General features: G+C 33.9%; 12 protein-coding genes across 12 annotated transcripts; 4 read left to right on the top strand and 8 right to left on the bottom strand.

Moving 5' to 3' along the window:
• Positions 1–134: 134 nt before the first annotated feature.
• acaA (adenylyl cyclase) lies at positions 135–8,568 on the bottom strand (the record flags this gene model as incomplete). Its single annotated transcript, XM_004360021.1, has 12 exons — positions 135–807; positions 953–1,042; positions 1,084–1,105; positions 1,179–2,667; positions 2,737–3,180; positions 3,263–3,548; positions 3,630–3,724; positions 3,806–3,924; positions 4,006–4,389; positions 4,411–4,963; positions 6,559–6,652; positions 8,411–8,568. The coding sequence occupies 12 exons, from the start codon at positions 8,566–8,568 to the stop codon at positions 135–137; spliced, it is 4,407 nt and encodes a 1,468-aa protein (XP_004360078.1).
• A 124-nt stretch (positions 8,569–8,692) lies between these two features.
• Positions 8,693–9,176, bottom strand: lsm2 (LSM domain-containing protein; the record flags this gene model as incomplete). The annotated part of the gene is made up of 3 exons (XM_004360020.1): positions 8,693–8,830; positions 8,918–9,076; positions 9,174–9,176. The coding sequence occupies 3 exons, from the start codon at positions 9,174–9,176 to the stop codon at positions 8,693–8,695; spliced, it is 300 nt and encodes a 99-aa protein (XP_004360077.1).
• Positions 9,177–9,416: 240 nt separating this feature from the next.
• On the top strand, positions 9,417–12,115 carry DFA_04343 (uncharacterized protein; the record flags this gene model as incomplete). The annotated part of the gene is made up of 4 exons (XM_004360019.1): positions 9,417–9,515; positions 9,605–10,215; positions 10,300–11,717; positions 11,844–12,115. The coding sequence occupies 4 exons, from the start codon at positions 9,417–9,419 to the stop codon at positions 12,113–12,115; spliced, it is 2,400 nt and encodes a 799-aa protein (XP_004360076.1).
• A 250-nt stretch (positions 12,116–12,365) lies between these two features.
• Positions 12,366–13,445, top strand: DFA_04342 (uncharacterized protein; the record flags this gene model as incomplete). Its single annotated transcript, XM_004360018.1, has 1 exon — positions 12,366–13,445. The coding sequence occupies one exon, from the start codon at positions 12,366–12,368 to the stop codon at positions 13,443–13,445; it is 1,080 nt and encodes a 359-aa protein (XP_004360075.1).
• A 1,137-nt stretch (positions 13,446–14,582) lies between these two features.
• hemH (ferrochelatase) lies at positions 14,583–16,043 on the bottom strand (the record flags this gene model as incomplete). Its single annotated transcript, XM_004360017.1, has 1 exon — positions 14,583–16,043. One exon carries the CDS (start codon positions 16,041–16,043, stop codon positions 14,583–14,585), a length of 1,461 nt encoding a protein of 486 aa, XP_004360074.1.
• Positions 16,044–16,708: 665 nt separating this feature from the next.
• Positions 16,709–17,803, top strand: hemF (coproporphyrinogen III oxidase; the record flags this gene model as incomplete). Its single annotated transcript, XM_004360016.1, has 1 exon — positions 16,709–17,803. The coding sequence occupies one exon, from the start codon at positions 16,709–16,711 to the stop codon at positions 17,801–17,803; it is 1,095 nt and encodes a 364-aa protein (XP_004360073.1).
• Positions 17,804–17,886: 83 nt separating this feature from the next.
• Positions 17,887–20,353, top strand: DFA_04339 (uncharacterized protein; the record flags this gene model as incomplete). The annotated part of the gene is made up of 4 exons (XM_004360015.1): positions 17,887–17,921; positions 18,026–19,729; positions 19,797–20,055; positions 20,129–20,353. 4 exons carry the CDS (start codon positions 17,887–17,889, stop codon positions 20,351–20,353), a joined length of 2,223 nt encoding a protein of 740 aa, XP_004360072.1.
• A 133-nt stretch (positions 20,354–20,486) lies between these two features.
• On the bottom strand, positions 20,487–21,205 carry DFA_04338 (UPF0172 protein; the record flags this gene model as incomplete). The annotated part of the gene is made up of 3 exons (XM_004360014.1): positions 20,487–20,711; positions 20,789–20,935; positions 21,005–21,205. The coding sequence occupies 3 exons, from the start codon at positions 21,203–21,205 to the stop codon at positions 20,487–20,489; spliced, it is 573 nt and encodes a 190-aa protein (XP_004360071.1).
• A 555-nt stretch (positions 21,206–21,760) lies between these two features.
• Positions 21,761–22,448, bottom strand: DFA_04337 (uncharacterized protein; the record flags this gene model as incomplete). The annotated part of the gene is made up of 2 exons (XM_004360013.1): positions 21,761–22,209; positions 22,250–22,448. The coding sequence occupies 2 exons, from the start codon at positions 22,446–22,448 to the stop codon at positions 21,761–21,763; spliced, it is 648 nt and encodes a 215-aa protein (XP_004360070.1).
• Positions 22,449–22,558: 110 nt separating this feature from the next.
• Positions 22,559–22,849, bottom strand: DFA_04336 (uncharacterized protein; the record flags this gene model as incomplete). Its single annotated transcript, XM_004360012.1, has 1 exon — positions 22,559–22,849. The coding sequence occupies one exon, from the start codon at positions 22,847–22,849 to the stop codon at positions 22,559–22,561; it is 291 nt and encodes a 96-aa protein (XP_004360069.1).
• A 58-nt stretch (positions 22,850–22,907) lies between these two features.
• On the bottom strand, positions 22,908–25,405 carry DFA_04335 (uncharacterized protein; the record flags this gene model as incomplete). The annotated part of the gene is made up of 6 exons (XM_004360011.1): positions 22,908–23,333; positions 23,409–24,182; positions 24,246–24,281; positions 24,354–24,735; positions 24,910–25,051; positions 25,276–25,405. The coding sequence occupies 6 exons, from the start codon at positions 25,403–25,405 to the stop codon at positions 22,908–22,910; spliced, it is 1,890 nt and encodes a 629-aa protein (XP_004360068.1).
• Positions 25,406–25,527: 122 nt separating this feature from the next.
• Positions 25,528–27,688, bottom strand: DFA_04334 (uncharacterized protein; the record flags this gene model as incomplete). Its single annotated transcript, XM_004360010.1, has 4 exons — positions 25,528–25,926; positions 25,999–26,769; positions 26,860–26,895; positions 26,984–27,688. The coding sequence occupies 4 exons, from the start codon at positions 27,686–27,688 to the stop codon at positions 25,528–25,530; spliced, it is 1,911 nt and encodes a 636-aa protein (XP_004360067.1).
• Between the last annotated feature and the right edge of the window lie 97 nt (positions 27,689–27,785).

The following is a 27,785-nucleotide window of genomic DNA, read 5'->3' as shown; positions in this document are numbered from 1 at the left end:
ATAAATATAAATTTCTTTCATATATATATTTCCCGATTTCTTGAATAATATTTTTTCAATATTGAAAAACTGTAAAGTTACACTTGACTCTTGGAAATCTTATAGTTTGAGGAGGAACAATTAAATTTTATTTGTTAATTATGTTTTAAAATTGAATCATCGTCTCTAATGGAATTAGAATAACTTCCACTAAATTGAAGTAATCTTTGTTCACGCCAGTGTCTGGGTAGACCCTCGATATCGCTATTTTCAGTCAACATGTCATTGGAACGTTTCTTGCCGGTGAGGTAGTATGTAGTCATGGCACCTTTACCCTTGATATTAATCTCTCCACGCTCTTCGAGGAAGAACCCCTTTTTGAGTATTCTACTGACCTCTTTGGTGACCTGGATCTTGCCTGGCTCGGTGGACGTTTGCATACGCGAGGCAATGTTGGCTGTATCACCCCACACGTCAAACTTGGCACGTTGGATACCGATACAACCAGCGACACATGGACCAAAACTTATGCCGATTTGGACGTTGAGTATATCGCCCATGACATGCATGACGATGGATTTGGCAGTGAGAGCCATGTCGGCAGCCTTGTACAGGAATGCTTTGGGTTGTTGATTGGACTGACCGTTCAATCCTGCGACGACCATATACGCCGTACCGATCGTTTTAATCTTCTCGAGTTCATAGGTCTTGAGCAACATGTCAAAGATGGAAAAGAAGTAGTTCATGTTATTGACCATCGTCGATGCTTCGACCGACTGAGGCAGTTTGTCAAACCCGACGATATTGATAAACATGATGGCGACGTGACTATAGTACTGCGCAATCAGCATGCCGTTGCCTTGTGCCTCGCGTATCAGTGTCTCGCTTATGGTGGTTGGCAGGATGTTCTCAAGCAGCTTGGCCGACTTGCCACGCTCCTTTTGCAAGATCAATCCTTTGAACTTGACCTTACTCTTGATCACCCATGCATGACGCATCCCCATCTTCATGCCATACGACGATGCCACCTGGATAAAAAACATCGTCGCAATCCCAACATAATCTGTCGTAAATAAATGATTTGGTAATGATGGTGAAATAAACAATGCACAAATAAAAAAGAATGCTACAAATTAAATCAAAATAAATAAATATTAATAATCGATTTGAATATTATTTGTTTGTTGTTTTACACATACCAAGAATAAAGATATTTAAAAAGATGACACAAACATAGTTTAGGGCATGGAAAACATTGACGTAAAAGAGAGTGGCAGCTACACGAGTGAGGGATGATCGAGCTAGTGGATTGTTGTAACGAAGTAGTTCGATGGTTGTGCAAATACCAAACATGACGAGTAGGAGCATAAATGCAATTTGGTAGCGAATAGGGTTACGGAATAGATTGGTAAACGATAGGATGAAATAGAGGACAAAGGTGGCACCCATGATAGCATAGATGGCATTAGAGTTGAACAATGGGTTACTTTTCATGACAAGATCGTCAATGAAAAAGACCGTGTGCAACAATATTCCAATCATAATGAAAAACTTGGTTTCAAAGAGTGTATTGTCGATGATGTAGCGATGGAACTCGCGCTCCACCAAACTATTACGAAACTGTAGGATGAAACGATTCATCTTGGTGTATTTCTTGAAATCCTTGTCAACCTCGTACATCTCAGAGTTGTTTGAATTGAGATTCTTACCAAAGATTGAGTTGTTGTAACCAGACACATCATGAGCACGGATAATCTTGATTGGTTTGAGTAGGATCTGACGCCAATCTTTCAAGTTGATCTTTTCACGATTACGCTTTTTACGTTTACCTCCGTCCGACCACATAGTCGACATGGATTCATTGTCTGCACCATGTGATACATCAAAATCAACCTTTTTACGTGACGATGATGACGATGGCATTTGAATGGTTGATGGTGGTGATGTTGAAGTCGTAGATGATACACTAGAACTACTTGGTAATCCTGATGCTAGGCCATTATTATTATTATTATGTACTATATCCTCATGGTGAACAAACCCACTACACTTTCTCTCTTCTGCCAAATCTACAATTGGAATGACTACCTCTTTGTTTGTAGTATCAGTTGTTATTGTTGTTGTATCGGTTGTTATTATTGTTGGTACAACAAGATCATCTTGTTGTTTGTTGTTATTTACATTATTTACATTGGTTGTTGTAGAGGTTGAGGTTGAGGTTGAAGTAGTTGTTGGCTCAGGTGTACTTGTTGTACTAGTAGTACTAGTTGTACTGGTAGTTGAGGTTACAGATGACTCATCATCAAGTAGTGTAGTGACAGTGGGGGCAGTGGGATCCTGGGTAATAGGATGATCGAGGTGTATGCCAGCATTGGGATTGAATATTTTAGGGGAGAGGGGAGTATATTTGTCTTCTGGGAACATACCCGGTCCAAGAGGCTCAGGCATTATTGGTAGGATGAAATAAGTGGTTGTACCCAACGGACAAGAGGTATTCAACTCGACTTCGTACCGAGTATCCAATCTCTCCATGCCATGCTCACAAATGTGTATCTTACCCGGCACACCAGTTTGTTCCAAGCTATGAGCCATAGCAATAGCATCACCCCAAACATCAAACTGAAACTTATCACATCCAATCACACCTCCAATAACCGATCCAGTTGCACATCCAACTCTTATCTTTAACTAAATAAATTAAATATAAATATTATTTTTAAGAGTTATATTATTATGTTTTTTACTTTCAATACATACAGGAATACCTTCACAATTTTGTCTTAGGGTTGGAGAATTTAAAATTGCAATGGCAACATCAATCATTGATTTGTAATGATGTTTGTTGTCAATAGTCAGTCCTCCAGCACAGACGTATGCATCACCATCGGTTTTAATCTTTTCGCAGCCGTGTTCTTCGACGACTCTGTCAAAGTCGGTAAACACCTCGTTGAGCAGTTTGACCAGTGACTGGGGCTCGAGCTTACTGGCAAGGTTGGTAAACTCGACTATATCGCAGTAGAGTATAGAACAATCTGGGAAATCTTTTGAAATGGGGTGTGTATTCTTTCGAGTGATCCAATCCTTGTCCATCATCTTGATGACAAACTCTGGCAAAATGTTTAATAACAATTGTTCTGATTTTTCTTTTTCCCCTTTTAAACATTCCGCTTTCTTTTCTAATCTTTTACTATCTACAAAACACTAAATATTAAAATAAACAAAATATTAATTAATAAAATAAATACATATTATTTCTAATTTTTTTTCATCTTCTTCTTCTTACTTCTTTTCTTGATTTTTCTAAAACATATAAATGGGAAGAACCCATGAGGAAGATGGCAGTTATATAAAATATATAAGAGACTAAATTGACCGTATCCAAGCCAGATTGAAGGAATAGAAATATGACAAAACAGAGGGTGTGCATGAGATTGCACATGACCATCCATATAAAAAGTAGACATCCCAGCGCGTAGAGACACAGGAATATGATGGCGTAGAGGAACAGTATAAAGGTGGTCGTGGTGGTCTGGTACTCTAACAATATCGTAATGAAATAGGTTGTGAAACTGAATATAAATAATGGATGATACGATCGTTTGTAATAGGTCTTGTTACGAAGAAAACTTAAAAATATGGAAAATGCAAACAAATTAAAACATAATATCCGAATGGCAATTAATATAAATATTGCTGGTTTTGTAAATCCATATGATACTGCTAATAATCCAATAACATTTGTTATCTAAACAACCGAAAGAAAATAATAAATATTAATATTAAATATTCCCAAAAGTATTTATATTTATAAATATGTTATATTTACTCTTAATAACATAATTTGTGATAAAAAATGATGACTAAGGTATTCATTTTCAAGAGAGTTTGGTAATCTTAGCGTATATCTATGAAATAAATTATTATTTTGACTTGTCAATGAATCATCTATAAAAAAATAAATAAGAAATTGATTTAATAATAAATTAAATAGTTTGAATTAATTAATCTTTTAAGTTGATAGTTTACCTGAAACAATTAAAGGATGATTATTCCAAACTTGAGGATTTTCAATATCGATATGAGTATTTAGAGTATTGGCTACAGAATCTGATCTGCCACGACCATCACCCTTGTCATGAATGGAACACATATTTTCCATAAATTCACCCAATGTTCCACTGTAGGCGTTAAATACGTTACTGCCTGCTCCTCCAGACACACCTGGCATGACACTAGCACCACCTAATCCGCCACCACTGACATTGTTACTGCTTGGCGACGAGGTTAATCCACTTGGTAGTTGTCCACCTCCAGCACCACCTAATCCACTACTGGCACCACCACTATTCGTTCGATTAAGGTAGGATCTCGAACTAAGACTATTATTATTACTACATGCTGATGGTGACCCTGAATATATCGAATAATTACTTGTACTATGATGATGATTCAATGTTAAATTTGGATTGCTTGTTGATGCTATATTATTATTATTGGTACTATGATTTGGACTATTATTATTACTATTATTATTTAAATTTGGTGGTTTATTACCACTACCAATATTAGCAGCACCAATATTATAATTATTACTATGATTATTTATAATACTATTTATAAAACTGTTATTTTGTATAGTTCCACTATTTGATATATTATTTCCAGTAGTATTATTATTATTATTATTATTACCATGATTATTGACTGTGTGGATAGGTGAACTCATTCCAGATAAAGGAGAGGATGAAAGTGACACCAAGTTGGGATTCGATGACGATGTGACCATACCACCACCGCCTGCATGGTTTTGATGTAGAAAGGCGCCAGTGGTGGTTGGCGATGTCGATAAATCGCGATTGACCTGTGACGACAACCCCGATGCTGTAAAACTGCCTCCATAACATGAATTCGCCAACGCCATCGAAGATTGTCCTCTTCCTTTTAAAATTGATTGCCTTAGTGATGTCATATATATGTTATTAATCTAAAAAAATTTATATTATTAAAATTAAATAATAATAATAATAATAATATTTTTTTTGTTGAATATATATAAATTGTATGTTGATATAACTATTTGTTGTTGTTGTTGTTGTTTTTTAAATCATAATTGTGACTAGAAAATAATAATATAATGGAAACTAAATTAATGTTTAATGGATTGATTGATTGATTGAGGAAAGTTAATATCAAATGTTATTTCTTTTCTTTTTAATAATATAGTATCCTCCACTAACAAATGAGTAGTAGTTGTAGAAATAGAATAAACAAAAACAATTGTAACCATCTATCTATCAATATATATATAAATATAAATTATAATCCTACTAAAAATAAACGGTTATCTGACTATTTGACTGACTGACTGATTGATTGATTGATTTGATCCAATTCCTATTTTTCACTCTCTATTCTATCTTTTTTTTCTTTTTTCTTGAATTATAAATTATGTTTATATAATTCTATTTATAAAATATAAATCGACTCCTCCTCTTCTTCTTCTTCTTCTTCTTTCTTTCTTCTTGTTTTACTACTAGTAGTACTGCTGTTGGTTGATTTAATAATTATTATTATTATTATTATTATTATTATTTCTTTTTTTGTGAGTCAGGTATAAATATTTATATCAAGGGTAGTATCAATCAGCTGGTTGGGATATGATTATTTTTGGTTGTTATTATTATTGTTATTATTGTTGTTACGGTACAAATCTAAAGATAATCACTCTATCCACTTTATCAGTTTTTTTTTTTTTTTTTTTTTTTTTTGTATTGATTTCCTCTTTTTTCTTTTCCTTTTCTTTCGTTTCTCTTCCACCCTCTCTATCTCTAGTTCTCCTTCTTATTAATATTAACACTCAACTATTGGCACTACTACTACTACTACTACTACTACTAGTGTAGGGTAATTAATTATAAAAATACCTACAACAACAGCTGCTGTAGCAACAAACAGCAGCACTACTCCCTCCATCCAACAATATAGTGTGGTGCAAAACACAAATAACTGCACCACTACAACAATTGATATCAAATAAAAAAAGGAGGAGGAAAAGGGAGGATGAGTAGGTTTGATTGATTAATTGATTGATTGATTGATGGATTGGATGGATGGATGGTTTTTAATGGATCAACACACTTACACACACACACACAAACACACAGTGTGTGAGGTGGGTGTGTGTATTGAGACACTGTTTTTGATTTTTGGATGGGTGGATGGATCGCCGGAATCAAAACGAGTGTAAGCAGGTGTGGATGATGAATGTTTAATGGAACGTAAAAGATATAAATATAAATATAAATATAAATATAAATATAAATATAAATATAACTTGGATCGATCCACACACTCAACTCTTTTGTTTTGACGTCGCTGCTATGCTTGTTATAAAATTATATAATAGGAACTACTTGTACTTGGTTGAGAATAGTGAGGAGTAGGAAGAGGAAGAGGATGAGTCTACCTACAAATAATATATATTTTTTATATGATGATTCTATATATCTCTCTCTTTCTTTGTCCACAATGAGATCTACCAAAATAGATAATAATAAAACAAACTATATATCTTCTTACTTTTTTTGTAACTGGGATTCCTGCTGCTGCTGCTGCTGTACTCTTTCTTTCTTTCTTTTTCTTTCTTCTTGTTGTTCTTATCTTATTTGTACTACTAAACTAACTGACTAATTGATTAATTTGATAAACCCATTTGATTATCCCATTCAGAGAGAGGAGAGATATTAAAAAGATGTTAGGTAGGTTTGATTGATTAATTGATTGATTGATTGAGTGATTGAGTGAGTGAGTGAGTGAGTGTCCTAGTACTAAATGTGACTGATCAGTTGGTTAGTTTGGTTGGAGTTGAGTTGTTAAAACGTATTTCCATCCTTCGGCAAATTGGTGGGGAAGAAAGAGATGATGATGATGATGAAGGAGGAGGAGGAAGTGAAAGTGGAAGTGGAAGAAGAATTGTGTGGTAGAAAGGAAAGGAGGATCATCTTGCTTATTGGCTGAGTTGAGTTGCTCTGCCAATAGTAGTTGGTTGTTGCAACCAAACAGCAGCAGTAGCAGTAGCAGTAGTAGCAGTAAGCAGCACCAAGCCAAATTAACATGCCTGCATACATGCATGCGTGGTAAAAAGGTAGACGACCATCATCATCATCATTAACCATCGAGGAAGAAGAAGGAGAAGATATAGTGGAGTGAGTACAGGTACAATACTGGTAACAGTACCAGTCGTCGATTGGTAAACTAATCGTTTTTTCTGGTGTTGTTGAGAGGTGATGGTAATGGTGTTGAGAATAGTGAACTTTGTGTGAGTGGGTAGTGATCACACACACATCCCACAACCCGCCATTCACACACCACCACCACCGCAACTATAGATCTTTAGATGTATGTGTGTATCATCAAACCCTCACATCACATTTCTCCTTTTTGTTGTTGTATCTCTTTGTTATTATTATTATTGATCATTGTTTGTTGATCTGATTGTTTTTTTTTTAAGATTGCAATCAAGTGTGTTGTGCCCCTCATAAATATTATTTTGTGGTGGGTAATCGATTGACTGTCTGTCAATACTACTACAACTAGTATCAAATCACATCCGATCCGATAATAATGATAATAATGATTATTATTGATGATGGTTGGATAGATCATTCAGGCTAATTTTCATCCCTCATAATAATAATTGGTGATTGATGGATGGATGGATGGAATGGATATTGATTACCATTAATATTCGTTCGTCGGCTGTCTATTGTGGTGTGGATTTTCTGATTGATTAATTGATTTGATTCGGTTTTGAAATGAAATCGATTGTAATCTAATAGATTCATTCAACAAATATAAATAATAATAATAATAATAATAATTGGAGGGATGGACGGGTGGATGATTGATATTACACAATTTACATAATTATATCTATATTTCAAAGACACCTTACCTTCCTTATATTACTAATTAACTGGATAAAATTAATGTATGATCGTGATGTGTTGTTGTTCTTCTTGATAATATTGATCCTTTGGGAAAAATTGGGAAATGTATAATTATAATTTATAAATCTAGTGATATCGATTGTTGTTTTGTTTGTTTGTTTGTTTGTTTGTTTGTTTGTTTGTTTGTTTGTTTGTTTGTTTGTTTGTTTGGTTGTTTGGTTGGTGTTTTCTGATTCAGATCTTTTGGTTTGTGTTGTATCTGTATTTATCTCTCTCTCTACGTATCTGTTTCTTTAAATTGTGTGATTTAATTTAATTTAACCCCCAATTAGTATATATGAATGTCATCCAAAACAGTTGATCGTCCTCGCTTGTTAAATGTGGTGATCTTGTAGAGATTGACTTCACCCGCGCCTCTTTTAAAACACACACATAAATCTCAATCCAATTGTTTTGATCGCTTACCTGTTGCGAGGGCTCACCCCCACATGAAGATTCCACCAAGATCACTTTCGATTGAATGGATTTGCATCATGTCGCATGTCTCCCCATCAATTTCATTTCCTTCCTTGGCTAAAAAACCTGTTACATTCTTTCTAAGGTAATGGAAATCTAATCTTGCTTCTTCTGATCCATACATCCATCATACATCTATCAATCTATCTATTTATCTTATTTGTGTGTGTGTGTGTTGACTACCAACTTTACTACTCTCTATTTTCTTTCCTTTTCTTTTGTTTTTTAGATATTTATTATTATTATTATTATTGTTGTTGTGCTTTCTTTTGTTCACGAGCTTCTAAACGTGCATGATCTTGTAGTGTATCGACATCAACATCATCGGCGGGTAAATGCACATATCTAACAACTGATCCTCTAATAAAACAATTTTTTACAGACAACTAAATAGATCATCATTGATAATAATAATGTTGTTAATAACAACAACACTCTATCTTTCTCTTCTTTCCTCTTCATTAATACTATACCATATAAGGGTATTTTTGTTCTTCTTCAACACGTATATCTCTAAGTTTAATATTCAAGAATTGATCGACCGATTGTAGGTACCCTGTAATAGCAAGATCATTTTTCAACTCTACTGTTATCTCTTTTCCAACAAGTGTCTTGTAAAATGAATAGAATAACTATAGAAGTATAAAAGTATTATATGTAGCAATGAGGTTAGCACATCTACTCGTCTTCTTCTTATGTACTCTTTATGTTCATCATCATTCATCATACCATTTTATATTTTATATCTGTATGTATTTATTATATATTTACAAGTATTTTGTTGTTTGTTGTTTGTTGAATCTCTTCTCTTTCTTTCTTTTACTTTTATTTATGATTTAATAAAAATAGATAAAAAAAAATAATAGATTAAAGGTTTTCTTCTCCACTGCACTGATCATCACACCCCTTCAATTCACTTTCTTTTTTTAGTTTGAAATTAGAGATAAAAGAAAAAGAGATAAAGAAGAAGGAATGAAGTTCTATGTTCACTTTGAATCTCAACCTGAACATACTCTAATTGTAGTCACTGATAAAGTTCCTCATGTTTTGACTGTATCCGATTTGAAATTGGTAAGATGAAAAAGAAGAAGGATATAAAGTTTGTGATGAATGTTTAAATTTATACTAATATTGGTTGATTGATTGATTGATTGATGTAGTACTTTATTCAAAATTATAGAAGTGTTCATGGCGAGAGTACAAATGAATTGACTGGCAACAATACCGACATCAAAGATCAAAAGGGAAGAAAGGTAGTTGACACAACACTCATTGGCAAATGTGCAAAGAATGGTGATGATTTATTCATTGTAAAGAATTCAAATCCTCCTGGTGAGTTTATTCCACTGGTTGCACCAATTGTTACCCCTCAACCTGTTCCAGTACCAACTACCACGACTCCTCAACCTGTCGCAACTACAACTACACCTTCATCTAGTTCAACAAAAAAGACTACAACAACAACAAAACAAACAACAACAAAGATTCAACTTAAAGCAAATCATCCAGTTTATAGTATTGATGGATGTGAATCAAAGTTTAAAAATGTAATTGAGAGTTTATTGCAACGTGGTAATGAACTATACGACAAACAATCATACAAACAAGCTGTTGAAGTGTACAACAACATTCTTCAAATCTATCCAAAAGAATTGAATTCATTGTTCAAGTTGACACATATCTATCTTCAAGCTAAAAAGTATGATCTTGCAATCAAAAACATTGAACTAGCAACTACCAATCCACTCAAAGATTGGAATATTTATTTATTGTAAGTATATCAAACAAATCAAAACAAACACAAAACAAAACGACTTTGAATATTTACTTTTTAATTTTTATTTATTTTTTGTAGATATGGTAAAACATTAATTGAACAAAAGAAATTTGTTGAAGCAAGTCAACAATTAAAGAAAACATTGGATTTGATGGGAAAAAGTCATAAACAGTATGCAGCGGTAAATGCTATATTTGGAAGGACATTGTATGACACCAAAATACCAAATAATATGCAACAAGGATGTGATTTACTCAATGATATTGTACATGCCGACGAAAGCAACATTGAAGGGTTGATTGGATTTGCACACATTTTATACGACCGTAATCAATTTGACAATGCGTTGATGGTGTTGATGCAGTTGTTGACTCGGTTGGGATCGGCACCTACACTGGCTGCCACTGTCTACTCGTTGAATGTACACCAGCCATTTGACGAGTTGTCACCACACCGTGAGTTTACCAAGGAGCGTATCGCACACATTGTCAAAGAGTATGGTGTCACCTTTTTAATGAACCAACTCAACAAGTCGGCTGTCAATGCACCGGTGCTCGGCTACTTTGCATCGATCATCAAAGAGTATGGTGCGATTGACGAGTCGGTTGAACTCAGCCAAAAGGCATTCGACATGGACAAGACTTCGGCCAACCATGCATTGACCCTCGTTCACGGACTCGAAGTATGCAACCGTTACGAAGACGCCATTCAAGTGTGCATCAAGTATCTCCAACTCTCACGTCCACGTGGTCTCTCTCAAGCCGGTCCACCACCCTCTAGCAACAAAAACAATCTACCTCTAACCTGTGGTTCCATCCTCACCATCATTTCAAAGTATATCAAAGATTTTAATCATCTTTCAAAATATCAATCTTTTAAAATTCATGAACAAAACGATAATACTTTATCCTCTTCCTCGTTTACTTCTACTATACCAACTCCAGCAAATTCATTTAAAACAACTACAACAAGTGAAAAAGAAGAAATGATTATTAGCTCTTCATCAAGTTCAACAAAATATACAAAAGATGATGAAGACTTTTTAGCATTTTGGTATACAATTGTAAAGGTATTATATGTACATGGTATATTGGAACCATTACCAGAATTGATTGATCTTTTAGAACCAACAAGAGTAGGACGTAATCTTCACTTGACAACGGTTCGTAATGAACATGCCTACTTTTGTTGTATCTCTCAACTCATGCTCTCCTACAAATCATTGCCAGTACCAAACAACCGTCCCATCTACATTGCCGGTGACAGTCATGCAATGAGTTTGTCGTGGACACCAATCACTGTCAACGGTGAACCACGTCTATTCCATCCACTCTTGACAACCGGTCTCAAGATGTGGCATCTTCGTCCAACCAGTAAATTCTTCCCCAAGATGAACTTTTATCGTAGTACTTGTAAAGCTCCAAAAGGTTCTGAAATCATCTTCATGTTTGGTGAAATTGATTGTCGTGAAGGTATCATTTTAAGTGTTGAAAAGTGTAAATATAAGGTATTGTAAAATTAATATTATTATTATTATTATTTTTTTAAAATCATTAACTCTTTTGTTTATCTTTAGTCAATTGAAGAAGGAATGGAAATTACAATTGATATTTATATTAAAGCATTAAAAGATTTAATTGCAAAATATGATTACAAGGCATATATTCATCCAGTAGTACCTGTATTGAATGAAACTAGATTCCTTGTAAAGACATTTAACCGTATCCTAAAGGAAAAGATTGAACAAAGTAAAGAACTTCATTGGTTGGACTTTTTCGATAGTCTCTTGGATGTCGATGGTGGTTTCAACACCAAATATGCACTTGATGGTACTCATATGAATCCATCTTATATTCCATTAATTGAAAATTCAATTAATAAATACTACCAATAAATAAATGATAGAGAAGAATAAGTAATTGATCATTCTTGGGAAACTCAGTTAGATTCCGAGCTGTGATAATGAATAAATTTAAATTTAATTGATTTTTCATACAAAAAGTATCTAAACACAACAATACGCTCACTGTTGAGTTGTTTATTATTACACAATGCAATGCAGTTAAAAGAAATGATATATATATAAAAATAGTACAAATCATAAATAGAATAATAATATAGATAGATATAGATAGATATATAGGATGGAGGAAAAGAAAGATATATTATTTTTCTCTATATTTAGATCATTAGTACTTAAACAATCAATCTTTAGATTTATTGATAATCATAAACGAAAATATGTAAATTATGTTAGATGGGTACAAGGCAAGGATATCATTGCAAATGGTGGTGTTGCAATGATTCAAAACTATACTTTTAATTGGGACTTTCTTCAACACTATGTACCCAAGATGATGGACGAGATTGTACGTCATGACGCCAACGCAGTCATCACCAAGTACTGTCTACGTAAACACGTTACTGTAGAGACTGTCAAAAGTCTCTTGGCAGCACTACCAGACAAGCTTCAATTCCGTCCTATCAATAGTCGCTTCATGCACGACCTATGTGTAGTATCTGGTAATTTAGAGATGGTTCAATTCTTTAGTTCACTTGAATCAATTAAAATGTACTTTTGGTGTGATGTACGTACGATGGACGATGCTAGTAGATACGGAAAACTCAGTATTGTCAAATACCTACATTTTAATCGTAGTGAAGGGTGTTCCCCCGAGGCTATGGTAGGGGCATTGATGAATGGTCATTTAGAAGTCGTTCGATTTTTATTGGATCACAGACCGGAATCTTACACAAACGCTGCAATGACAAAAGCATGTGGTTCAGGTCACTTTGAAATTGTAAAGTTGTTTCATGACCGTAACCTCACTTGCACGAAACTTGCAATGGATGCAGCCGCTACGAGCGGGCATTTAAATATCGTTAAATTCCTTCATTTCAATCGTAGTGAAGGTGCAACAACCAATGCTATGGATTCGGCTGCGGCGTGTGGAAATTTGGATGTTGTCCGATTCCTTCATTTCAACCGCACTGAAGGTGCAACGGTCAAAGCACTCAGTAACGCAATACTGGTCAATCGAAACGAGATGGTATCCTTCCTACACCACAATCGAAGTGAAGGACACAACATTAATATTAAACAACTACCTCAAACCATCCAACCACCATCTTTTAAATTATTGCTTCAAATCCTCGATCAACCAAAGGTTCCAGAGACTCCTCCCTCCAACTCTCAACAACCCCAACATATTAATAATAAATAATTGTATATAGATATAAATATAAAATAATGTTAATCGATGTACAAACGGATGATTTAGTTGTTGTAACTCAATACATGTACGATCAATGGTCTATAGACAACAAATAAAAAGAGTTTCATCAAAAAGCCAATTATAACCTATTTACACATTTTAATATTTTATTGTATTGTTTATTGTTGCTCTTTCTCTTTATCGTTTTATTGATTCCCAAATGACCCAGACCGCCAACTAACTCCATGTAGACTTGTAAACTGCAAAATTACCACCCTTTTGAGACTCAGTCAACCAAGAGCGGGTAAGTATATAGTGTGATAGTATATCAATACATAAGTTTTATATATTGATATACTATCACGCTATATACATTGGTAGTTGTCACAAAATACCGATCAAAGAATCTAGAATATCTGTGACAACTCCTTTGAAGTGACCACAGGCATCGTCTTACACTGGTAAAGCAAGACACTCATTCAAAAGAATACGAAAAGTCCAATCCATCGATGATTTCGACAAGAAACTACAATTGCACAATCTTTTGAATGAGGAGGTGGCAGGTCAATGCCATATATTCCTAAATAAAAATAGTTTGATAAAAAAGAGTTGTTTTGTTGATTAATGAATTGAATTAAAATGATATTTGTACAAGGTAATACATACAGAGATTTAAACTCTGGATAAATAGCATCTATCACTTTGAGAAAGGGTGTTATTTGATTCGGTCTCTTCTTGGGGAGTGTAACTGAAAGTTGGATCCAATGTCATTGTTGTAGGATTTGGAGACTTTACTTTGGTGATGACTTTATCCTGGAGACAACATCAGCATTGGAGCGCGATACAATGAGTTGAAATGGAAGAACTGTTGATGGAATGAGGGGAAAGTTGATAGCAAAGATAATTTATAAATGTTTAAATGTTCCAACTGGTTGGGGATGTTAATAGGTAGTAGAGAAATGAGTGAATGAGTGAGTGTACCCAAACGGGTACAAATATTAATTATAGTTATAATAGAGAATCAAAAATGAATAATGAAATGAGAGTGAGTGTTAACTTATATGTCCTATATTCATAGTGTGTGTTAACTTTTGGGCAAATAATTGTAAAAATGATTTAATTATTAATTAATTAATTAAATTATTATTATTTATTTTCGGTAATGGTTTGTTGTTGTTGTGGTTGTTGTTGCTGTGGTTGCTGTCCTCCTCCTCCAATTGGATTACGAATAGTCCTACAATATTTATGTGATTGATCTATACAACCTGGACATTTAAAGGTATATTTGGTTGGGTTTGAAATGGATTGTTTCGAGACGAGATGTTGATGTACAATGTCGGCCATGGCGTCGATGATGAGTGGGTTGTCGTTGAGTGACTCGCTACGGATCATGAGACGCATACCGTTTTCTTTGGCACTGTGTTGCAGTTCAATGTCAATCTCTGACAGGGTCTCGATGTGATCCGATGTGAATGCGACTGGCACGACGATACAATTCTTGTTTTCTTTGGCCAGTTGTGTGACAATGTCGACTGTCTTTGGGACGAGCCATGGTAGTGGACCAACCTTGCTCTGCCAGCATAGGATGGACGCGTATTTGTCTGATGTGGTGGGACGACCCTCTTTCACGGCCAAACGATCCATAACAGCCTGCACAGTCGCCTGAATCTCGCCTGGGTACGGGTCACCGCGCTCGACTGTCTTCATGGGCAGCGAATGCGCACTAAACACAATCACAGGCTTCTCGTCGGCCATACCTAGTTCCTTTGCACGAGTGTTGAATGCTTCAATCGCCTTTTCCAAATTACTCGTGATGGCATTGACAAACCCTCCGTGTAATGGCCAACGATCGATGATTGACCATTCAAAGTGCCTCTCCAATCCCTTTTGTTCGAGTGTTTTCCAGAGGTTGTTGAGACTGGACCCAGTGGTCGTGCAACTATAGTGTGGGTATTGTGTGAATGCGATGGCACGTGTCACACCATCACTCTTCATCTCTTCCAATGCGCGGTCGATCAACGGCGCAGCATATCTAAAGCCAATGTAGGTCTTGTGTGGTGCCGTCTCTGGCGACCTCGCGTCCAATATCTTTTCAATGGCACGGCCTTGCAGAGTCGTCCATTTTTTAATCGGCGAACCTCCTCCAATCGCTTCGTACAGTTTTCTCACAGCCGGTGTACGTCGTTTAGCAATCACCTTGCCAGCAATCGATTGAAACGGCAATTTAATAATATCTCGATCACTAAACAATCTCGTCAAGAATGGTTCAACTTCATCCAAATTTTGTGGTCCTCCTAAATTTAACATTACAATTGCTGTCTTTGGTTTTGATGGAATGATATCATTGTGTGTTGTTGATGATAGTGGTTGCTTTTCATCATTGTTTTGATTTTTAGTTGAAGAGGTATATTGACGAATAGTTGTAGAAGTTGTATTATTACAAGTTAAAGATGAAGAATAATATGTATATAGTTGATTATTATTATGAAAAGATAAAGAAGAGGATGATGGTTGAAGATTATTCAATATTATATTTCTAGTTTGTTTGGGTGCTGCCAACAAGAACAAGTTATAGTTCTTTAGTATACTATTTGAAAGTGAGTTCATTCTTTTTATATATATATATATATATTTCTATTCTTCTTGTTTTAAAACAACAAGATATCGACGTTTCTTTGTCTCTCTTGCTCTATGTCTCTCTTGACTACTTTTCTAATTCTAATTCTAATTTGATGATGATGTCTCTATCTATCTTTTAACTTGAAGTTGAGGGTTGGTGGGTGGGATGCGGATAGGACCTTGACTTTAATGCCAACTGTAAACTACGCTGCACTGCTATCGATCTCTAACAGCACACACTAACACTAATGTATAGCAACAACAAACTAAAGTATAGAGATAATGATGGCATAGTCGTCTTGTCGGCATGCTTTTAAAAAGATCAGATCATTCGCGCAGAAAAAGGCAAATGGGACATTAATCATGAAATTAATCGATGGCGACACCGCATCATGACTCTAGCACTGACACTCTGCTCTCACACAGACATTCTATATATTAAAGTGTGTCTCTTTCTCTGTTTGTCTATTTGTGTGTGTGTATGTTGTGTACGTGTGTGGAGTGTGTGTATGTGATCATCAGCACTTGATCGCGAATTATTAAATATCATTCATTTTTTATTTATTTCTTCATTTTTAGAACAAACAAATTAATTTTAAAAAAAAGTTAGAGAGACAGACTTGGAGAAGACAGCAACAACAACAATAAAGAGGATGGCGTCAACACACAATAATAATAATAATAATGATAACAACAACAACAACGACCAAGATGTAACACTTGAAACTATCAAGAATGGCTTTCTAGAGATACAGAATCACATCACGTCATTCTTGAGAGACAATACTGGTCAGTCTGAACTTGAGGACCGATGGGACTATCATAAAGGTGCTGGTGGAGGAATCACTCGTGTTTGGGAAGGTCGTAACAAAGAAGAGTTTTATTTGCAACCAACAACTGAAGGTACAAAGTTGTTTGAACTTGGAAAGACTGATGTATTGGAAAAGGCTGGTGTCAACTTTAGTTACATCTCTGGTAACAACTTGCCGTCGGCAGCTGCCACACAGTTTAATGTCGACCCTTCACTCGGGTTTGTTGCAACGGGTGTTAGCTTGGTACTGCATTCCTACAATCCCAACGTACCTACGATCCACATGAACGTACGATACTTTCAAGCTGGAGACTCTGTATGGTGGTTTGGAGGTGGTGTAGATGTCACTCCTGTCTATCCCCGTCTCTCTCAAGTCACAGAATACCATCGTAAACTCGATCAATTGTGTCGTGACTTTGGATCACCTGCACTCAACCTAACCTACCAACACGGCAAGAAAGAATGTGACCAATACTTTTACCTCAAGCATCGTGAAGAGACACGTGGTGTAGGCGGTCTCTTTTTCGACCATCTCTCTAAAAAGTTGGGTGACGCCACTTCAGACGAAGCCAAAGCCATGCCAGAACAAGAAAAGAAACAACGTATTTGGAAGTTTATCTATCAACTTGGTATGGCATTTACAGAGCTCTACCGTCCATTCCTAGTCGATAATCTCCAGACCCCTTACACTGAACCAATGCGTGATTTCCAATTATACCGTCGATCAAGATACGTAGAGTTTAACCTCTTGTTTGATCGTGGTACCAAGTTTGGTATTCAATCAGAAGGTCGCATAGAATCAATCTTTATGTCACTCCCAGCCGTTTGTAAATGGCGTTACAATTATCATCCAGAACCAAATACACCAGAATTTGAATTAACAGATTTCTATCTCAAACCTCAAGATTGGTTAGCCTTAAACCAAAACAAAAATTAATTCCTCTCTCTCTAAAATCTTAAGTTAACTTTAGAGAAAAATAAACAAACACACATACATATGTAATAATAATAATAATAATAATGGTATCCAAATTTGGATTGGATATAAAGTGTGGGTGTGGTTAGCTGATGAATGGATAAATCATCTTTTTGATGATGAACAAACGATCTTCATCATTTTTTTTTATTCTATTATTTTTTTTTATTTTTTTTTTTGAAGAACTATGCTTTCACTGTGCACTTCAACTTTTATAACAGTTGCTATTGGTGTACTTGTACTATCGATAGTATTTGAAACTAGAAATAATAATATTAATATAAATAGATATGTATTCTACAATAGTAATAACAATAATAATGAACATATACAACAAGTCAGCCCATTTCAATTAACTGTTGATGTTAAAGAAGATAAAGATTCAAAGAGAGATAATAATAATAATAATAATGATGATAAGAATTCCTCTTCACCTTCACCTTCATCATCACCATCATCATCATCATATCAAATAATAAGACATATAAAAGAATTGATAGAGATTGGTAATTCAAAAGTTGTATATGAAGAGAGTAAAAGTTTGGCAAGAGAATATATTCGTGATTATATTATTGGTCATTCTGGTGTGGATGGGAAGAGTATTGAATGGAATCGATTCGAGTGGAGTGAAAAAGAGGCAAGGGGAAGGAATATTACTACGACTACTTGGAGTGGTATTAATATCATTGTATGGTTGAATTCATCGTATCCTGCACCACTGGATAAAGCAATAGATGATAGAATTAGAGTCATTAGTTGTAGTTATGATACTGCTGATTGGGGTGCACCCAACAAGACTAGAGGATCACATCATTCACTTGCAAGTGTAGCCACCATGTTGGAAACAATCGTCACTGTCGACCGATACCTCAAACGATTAGAATTGGATACTTTGGAACAAATTAAAGTGGCAAAGAAGAAGATGAAGATGAAGAAGAGGGATGATAGTCAATCATCTAAAAATGATGAACTTGATCAACCAACACAACAATTAGAAACATTTGAAGATTTGGTTAGAATGGCCAAAGAACATAGTTTACTTGAAGATCAACAACATACAATACCAATTGATCAATCGGTTCTATACCATCCACCAATCATGTTTATCTTTTTCGATCATGAAAAGGCTGGTCACGGACATGGATCAGGATCATTGGGAAGTAAGAGTTTTGTGAAACATTTTAATGTGACACCTGACCGATTCTCATTTCAAATCAATTTGGGTGCTATTGGTATTGGTCCAACTACCATTCAAACCTATCCGTATCGTAACGAACTGTTTGTTCAATGGACACCTGCATGGATGATTGATTTGGGGTTATCCATTTCACATCGTCTCAATCGTGATGTCTCCCCAACCAAGATACGTCCATTCTCTAGGTTTGGACATGGTATTTGTTCAGATAGTTATCTTTGGTCGGTACTATACCAAGCACATCGATACCATATCACACAGGTACCACTACTCACCGACTCTGGACCATTCTCTTGGTGTGGTGTTGACAGCATGTTGCTTTGTGATGCCAATATCTTTCAAAGCGAGTATGACCAACTAGGTAGATACACCAATACATTGGATTTTGAACATGTTGATAGTATCAATCCGTTTGTACTCATGGATACTATCAACTTTCTCATTCAATTCATCCTTTCATCGTCTATCCCCAAGTACCAAGTCATTCCATTGGCCAATCAATATAAATCATCTCCATCATCATCGTCGTCTATTGATTCTACCCATCCTTGGATATCATCCGTATTGTCTTTTTACCTACTGTCATTCATCAAAACAATATTCCCATCCTATAACCAATACTTGGCCATTCACACAACCTCTGCTACATCTTTTCAATTATTGGGTTTTAATTTTGTATTTTTACTTGTTTTGTAAGTAATCATATTAAATATTAATTATTTTCTAATTTATTTACTTATTTATTTATTTAATTTTAAGATATAAAAAACAATTTAAACAATATAGGAAATTATATTATACTAGTATACATCAAACAAAAAGGGAATCATCATTTCCAGGTTATAGAATTTATTTTTTCCATCTTGTATTTTATACGATTGTATCAACAAGTGATATTGTATTTTCTTTTTTAATGTTGGTAGTTGTATTCCCTGCAATGTTATTAATCAATCAACCAAAACATTATACCAATATTTTTATTTCAATTATATCATCATTAATATCTTTATTTATTTTGGTTTGTATATTCAATTCAGATTGACCTAGACTAAAACTATAATATTAATATTTATTTATTTTATTTATTTTAGTATCAAGATTTAGGAATTATGATTTATGTTGGAGAAACATTTACAATTAATAATATATTTATGATATTATTTTATTTGGTACATGTTTTATTACCAATCTATTACAGTTTCGATATTCATGCTATACAATTCAACAATAATAATCCTCTACATTTGAACCCAATTACTACTACAACTACAACTACAACTACTACAAAACTACATAAACCTGATTTAATTAAATAATTAATAATAATTAATAATTAATAATTAATAATAATAATATTATTATTTTCCAATTAATCAATCTCCATTGTCATTTTTGAATATATCTATTCTTTCTATTCTATCTATTCTTTCTATCTATCTAATCTAATCTTTATAATGGTTTATTTAACCAATCTAAAGTTGGATTTGAAAGGTAATCTTCAAAATCATTTAATTTTGTTTCTTTGTGTTCGGTGAGTATTTGTTTTAATGTTTGTTTGAGTGTATCGAATGATGGTTGACCAACTACTTTAACATCTTGTTGTTTTGCTAAACTATTTCCATTGCTTGAAAGTGAAATCAATCCACTTTGATTATCATTATCCAATTCAACAATCTATATAATGATCATCGTTGTTTTGTTAGTCTTGACTAATATGATAATCATATCATGTCTTTGTTGTTTGTACATACAGTAATAAAACAAAAAGTATGTAATTCGTTTGATAACTTTTCTAATATCTTCTTTGCCATTGGATCAACCTCCTTTTCTGATAAGTTATCTGTAATGTGATAGTATCCAACCATATCTATTTGATTTACTTTACAATATTCTTCTATCTGTTTTGATAAGAGGATTAGATTAGACTTGAAGCTTGATCACCACAATGATAATGATTAATATCATACCTGTATCATTGCAACTTCAAACATTGGTAATAAAGTTCCATTGTGAAAGAGAGGGATTATATCATTGACAATGATCGATGAATCCTTTTGCACTGTACCCAATAGTATACCATTGACTGCAGACTCTAAATATTTGAATGAATGTGAATGAATCTTTTTGAATGCTTCAATTGTAACTTCTATATTCTTGTGTCCTCCCATTGTTGTTCTTTATCTCTCTCTTTATTTTTATATATATATATATATATATATCTCTTTAATATTTAATTAAATTAATGACTGCATTTGCAAAAGCTTGCAGTGAAGATCAAAACTTCATCACTATTTTTTTTCGATTAAACCTTCTTGGTTGTTGCAGAGATAATTAGTAGTTGTAGTAGTAATAATGGCATGCAATAGTAGAGATGTCACATCCTCACAACAACAAAAGTTTGTGATGACTTTAGGAAAAGCATAACAACGTTTGAAGAGATGTCAAGATGAAATGAACCACTTCAATAGCAACAACATGTTACATTTATTTAGATCTGTAAAGTTTTGGTTTGCATGTTGAGCCTTATTCAAGTTTGATAAACATAAAATACATTGTTTATTTCCAAATTCCATCAAACCATTCACGTTTATCAGTTCTTGTTAAATACATTTTTTCAACAATAGTTTCAAGAGCATCGATGGATGATTTCCAATGAATCTCTTGTTGAACTGATTCCCAAAACTCCTTTTTGCTACCAATGTGGCTACCGGTTGATCCAATGGTTAAAGTTGCTTCTTCATGGTTGCTTTCTTTCCACAAAGAGACATGAAACTTCCAGAAGTTGCCAAGTTATGTATATAACCATGTTTTTCGTATCCATTCATCTCAGAGATTGAATCGTATACAACAGACTCTAAAAGAAACAATGATTCTACATCGTTGATCCTTCGGTAGCCATCCAACACCAACTCGTCCAAAGGTTCCATTTTCTTAACCATTCCTACTGGATACACCAATTTACTTTCAAGTTCTTCCACATAATTGAGATACTGAGTGATATATCTATTATTTATATATCTGAGATGAAGAGTTCTATTGAATCTTGATTTGAAAAGATCTTTCCAACATTTGACCTTGAAAACTGGGAACTTAAATTCTGAACCATTGACAGGATCAAAGTAACAAGTAACCTTTCCAAGTCGATCTTTATCGATATTTGAACCATCGATGGCTATAAAGTGTTTGGTTGTTTGAATTTTGTTCAAAAGTACTGATTTGATAATCATCTTTGAGTAATGATAAACTTGTCCATCTAGCCAAACATAGACTTCTCCAAAATTCATCACTTTGAAATATTTGATACCATTTCTTGCAAACCAACATGTATGGGAATGATAACAAGTATCTATCACCTCCTACACTGTTTAATATAATATCTATAATGATTATAATAGACTCTATTCCACTCATTTTATTTAAAAAAAAAAAGATAATTAAAAAAAGTAATTTGATATAGTGAGGAAGATCATTCAATCTTCCCAATTGAAAATTTTTTTGAAAGGGGAATGGAATTGTATTTTTCAATTATTGTCTTTTGGTGATTTGATCCAGCCTATCAGATTCTTTAGAGGATTATTGCTTCTTTGATGGGGTTGTTGTTGATTATTATCTCTACCACCTTTTAATTGTTGTAAATAATCTCTGAGTAGTTGTTTGTCTTCATAATAGTGTAAGTGTTTCATTTCTATGATGACTCTTTCAATTGATTCTATTCCGTCTAGACCAAGATATTTTAAAGTTGATTCTTCCTCATTTCGTAGGTCCTTCAAAGCATTATAGCCATCACAAAGTATATTCATTGCATTTCTCATTTCTGATATTGATTAGAAATGATGTAACTTCTGCATGTCCATAAGTGCGCCCTTTCCTTCAATGATTGGGGTTGGATTTTTGTGTTGATTTGATCCAGTCTATCAGATTCTTCAAAGGATTGGTGTTGCTTTGTTGTGGAGGAGGAAGTGATTGTTGTTGTTGATTATTATCTTGGTCATCACCTTTTAGTTGATTTAAATAATCTCTGAGTAGTTGTTTGGCTTCATAAAAGTGTAAGCTTTTCATTTCTATTATGATTCTTTCAATTGATTTTATTCCATCATCTCCTACGAAATGAGGAAGAATCAATTTGAAAATATCTTGCTTGCCGTCCATCAATAGGTATCTATCTCCAAGTATATTTTCATTACATTTCAGATTTCTGACATTGATTAGAAATGATAACACTTCTACATGTCCATGGCGACAAGAATACTCTAGTGCCCTTATTGTACACCCTTCACTACGATTAAAGTGTAAATACTAATAATAATAGATCGATTAATAGGTAGTTTGTTAAAATTGTAAATTGTGCTTTGTTGTTATTGTTATTCATACTTTGACAATTTCAATGTGTCCTTTTTGAGCTGCCCAGTCCATAGCATAGGTTGATGCACCTTCACTTCTGTGCTCTTGAAGGAACTTTACAATTTCAATGTGACCATACATTGATGCCCAATCCATAGCATTGGTTGTTGCACCCACTGTTCGGTTGAAATGAAGGTGTTTTACAATATCAATGTACCCACTTTGAGCTGCACAATCCATAATAAAGGGTGTCCAAATATCCTCTCTATCATTTGCCGAGAAACGGTCATAGAGATACTGGTAGATATCCAATTTACCGCATTTTAATGCTGCTCCTACGGTATTTGACGTACATTTTGCCTTGACAGTTTCAACAAGATATTTGACCATCTCAATGTTTCCTTTCACTATTGCATCCCCTTCTATTTTTATATCAATCGTTGTTTCAATTTGATTTTCATAAACGTACTTTATGACATCAAAGTGGCCATGTTGAACTGCTTTTTCTAAAGCATCGGGTGGTAAACCTTCTGTTCGATGTTGATGAAGGAACTTTACAATATCAACGTAGCCGTTTTGAATCGCATAATTCATAGCACGGTTCGTTGCACCTTCACGACGTTTGAAATGAAGATACTTTACAATATCAATAAATCCTCTTTCAGCTGCCATATCCATAGCCTTGGTTGTTGCACCTTCACTACGATGCTCTGAAAGGAACTTTACAATTTCAATGTGTCCATTCATTGATGCATTATCAATCGCAGCGGTAGTTGCACCTTCAGTTCTATTATAATGAAGAAACTGATTGAATAAAAATTTTTAATATTGAATAATTATTATCATGCAACGCGGTTTTAAACTTACCTTTACAATATCTAAACTATTCTTTGCTGCTTCATCCTACGCGAGTGAGAGAAATAATAAATTAATTTCTTTTGCAATGTATTATACTTAATTTAAATGAATACTTACTATTAAACCTATATATTTTCTAATTCCACCATGTATAAACTTTATTACATCAATCAAAGGTGCTTGGCAAGCCAATAGCATGTGGTTGCTGTTGAGTTCTACACCTTTGGAGTGTAACATCTTTACAACAGATAGATACCCGCACTTGCAAGCCATATTCATTGCTTTGTCTAAAAATCCTTTCTCTTGAGAAGGACATATCTTGATTAGATACTCTAATATTTCTTGATTAAATATTTTAATTCTTATATTGCGTTTTCCATCTATTGCATCATTCAAATACTTCCATTTAAATTCAAAACCATTCGACCATTTCAATAGATGAGTAAGTGTATCCAATGTTGCATTACGATGCCAACAGTATTCTGTTATTGTTCTTCTTCTTCGATTGATTAGTATTTGATTACAATCTTTAGGTAGATAATATCGAATGAACTGCCAAGGCATTGCAAAGCGTGATATCATTTCGAGTCGAGGTAATTTGATGATATCCCTTCCTTTTAACGGTGTTCTTATATCATCTTTACTTGAATAATAAAGAACATCAAGTGCATACAATTGTTTTTGTATCACACCTGTCTGATTGAATATCAAATGTCTAATGTATTTAGATCCGAGTATTGTTTGAAATGTTATTATTGTAGTAGATGTTGTTGTTGTTGTTGTTGTTGTTGTTGTTGTTGTAGTAGTCATTACTGCTACTGTTATAATATTGTAACGAAAAGGTTGATGAATGAATGATCAAAGACCTCATGATCCTAGGAGTTGCGCATACTAGTCTGACTTTCGTCGATGAAAAAATAAAAAAAATAAAATAAAAGGATTCCAGCCAGTCTTTGGAATAGTCTTTCATTTATTGTCTTTTGGTGGTTGATCTAGTCTATAATATAATAATATATGAGATTCATAAGAGGATTATTACTTCGTTGAAGAGTAGGAGGAGGAAGGGGTTGTTGTTGTTGTTGAATATCTTGGTCATCACGACCACCTTTAAGTTGATTTAAATGATCTCTGAGTAGTTGTTTGGCTTCATAGCAGTGTTGATGTCTCATTTTTGTGACAATTCTTTCAATTGATTTTATTCCATCTTCTCATCAACTAAAAAAAAAAACAAAAAGAGTTTTGAAATCAATAAAACAAGTTGGACTTGCTTTACCATTCTTTGTCTTTGTTTCTATTTCTTTGTTTTGTTGTCTTTTGGTGACTTGATCCAGTCAATCAGATTCTTGAAAGGATTATTATTATTATAATTATTTCGTTTTTGATTGTCAACACTACTACCATTGAGTAGTTTTAAATGATCTATGAGTAATTGTTTGGTTTCATAACAGGATCTATGTTTCAAATGTTTTATAGCTCTTTGGGTGGCTTCTATTCCCTCTTCACCTAATAATTGTGGGAGTATCAACTTGACTATATCATCATAGTGGCCCGACAATACTTCCAACATTATTTTTTGATTACATTTCTCATTTCTGACATTGATTAGAAAAGATGACACTTCTACATGCCCAAATAAACAAGCATACTGTAATGCCTTTCTAGATCCTTCCGTACGATTATAATGTAAAAACTATTATTTAATAGATAAATATTAATATTAATATTTGCGCCAACAGGATTGCTATTATTTTAAAATACATACTTTAACCATGTCAATGTGACCTTTCATTGAGGCTCTATCAATAGCTTCGGTTGTGCATCCTTCACTACGGTGCTCTGAAAGAAACTTTACAATTTCAATGTGTCCGTTTTGAGCTGCTAAATCCATAGCCCATGTTGTAACATCTAGATCAGGTTTGTTGAAATGAAGAAACTTTACAATTTCAATGTGACCTTGGGTAGCTGCCTCAACCATAATATTAGATGTCCAGATACTACTATCTGCAGAGAAACGGTCATAAAGATAATAGAAAATATCCAATTTACCAAATTGTAATGCTGTTCTAACAGTCTCTGATGTACATTTTGCATTGACAGTTTCAACAAGATATGTAACCATTTCCATGTCACCTTTAACTATGGCACCGTCGTCTATATGTATATCCTTGGTTGTTTGATGATCAGTTTTATAAAGATATTTAAAGATTTCAAAGTGACCGTATCGAACTGCATACCGAATAGCATTCGTTGCTATACCTTCACAAAGATTTTGATGAATGAACTTTACAATATCAATGTGGCCGTGTTGTGCAGCATATTCAATGGCCATGGTTGTTGCACCTTCACTACGATGCTCATGTAAATATTTTACAATCTCAAAGTATCCATACATTGATGCATAATCCATAGCCATAGTTGATGCACCTTCACTACGATTCTCATGAAGGAACTTTACCACATCAATGTTGCCACATTTAGCTGCGTTTTCCATTGCATTGGTTGTTGCACCTTCACTTCTATTTAAATGAAGAAACTATTATAATTTTGAAATATGATAGATAGGTATGATAAGTTAAAAAATGAATTAATTCATAGAGCTATATATTATAGACAATCAACCCACCTTTACAATCTCTAAACTATTAAATGCAGCTATATCCTAAGTTATGAGTGATGATTTAAGCAATACACAGTTAGTAAATTATTTATTAGTGATAAATGTCTTTATCAATTAAGTAAGTACTTACCATTGCATTTTTACATTCTCCAACCCCGCTATCGTGTATATACTTGACTATTTCAATGGATGATGATTTACAAGCCAAGTAAAAGTGATTGCTATTGAGTTTTACACCTTTGATAGAGTGTAACAACTTTACAATTGATACACGATACCTATTCTTGATTGCCACATCCATTGCTTTGTCTAAAAATCCATTCTTTTTAGGAGATATCTTGATTAGATACTCTAATACATCTTGATTAAATTTTAATCTATTATCTTCTCCTTCTATGTCCGCATCATTCAAATACTTCCATTTAAATTCAAAGTCAGTCGACCATTTCAATAGATGTTTCAGTGTATCCAATGTTGCATTACGGTGACAACAGTATTGAGTGATAGCCAATCTTCTTCTATTAAGTAGTATTTGATTACAATCTTTAGGTAGATAATGACATAGAAACTCCCAAGGCATTGCATACTTTGATATCATTTCGAGTCGAGGTAATTTGATGATATCTCTTCCTTTTAACGGTGTTCTTACTACTAATGATCGTCGTCTACCATCACTATTATAATTAAAATAAATAGCTTGAGCATTAGGTCGATACAACAATTGTTTTTGTATATCATCTATCTGATTGAATATCAATTGTCTAATGTATTTAGCTCTGAATATTGATTGAAATGTGATTGTTGTTGTAATAACAGTAGTAGTTGTAGTTGTCATTGTTAATAATGAAAAAGTGTTGTAAGCTTTTTTAATCAAGGAATACAAAATATCAAAAAAAAGTGAAGGATAATAAATAATACTTTTCATGAACATA

The sequence above is a fragment of the Cavenderia fasciculata genome, assembly GCF_000203815.1.
Source record: "Cavenderia fasciculata unplaced genomic scaffold Scf_Dfasci-G-o-33e01.r1-3, whole genome shotgun sequence".
Classification (NCBI taxonomy): domain Eukaryota; phylum Evosea; class Eumycetozoa; order Acytosteliales; family Cavenderiaceae; genus Cavenderia; species Cavenderia fasciculata.
The sequence above is the reverse complement of the archived record's forward strand: the minus strand, read 5'-3'. Positions and strand labels throughout refer to the sequence as shown.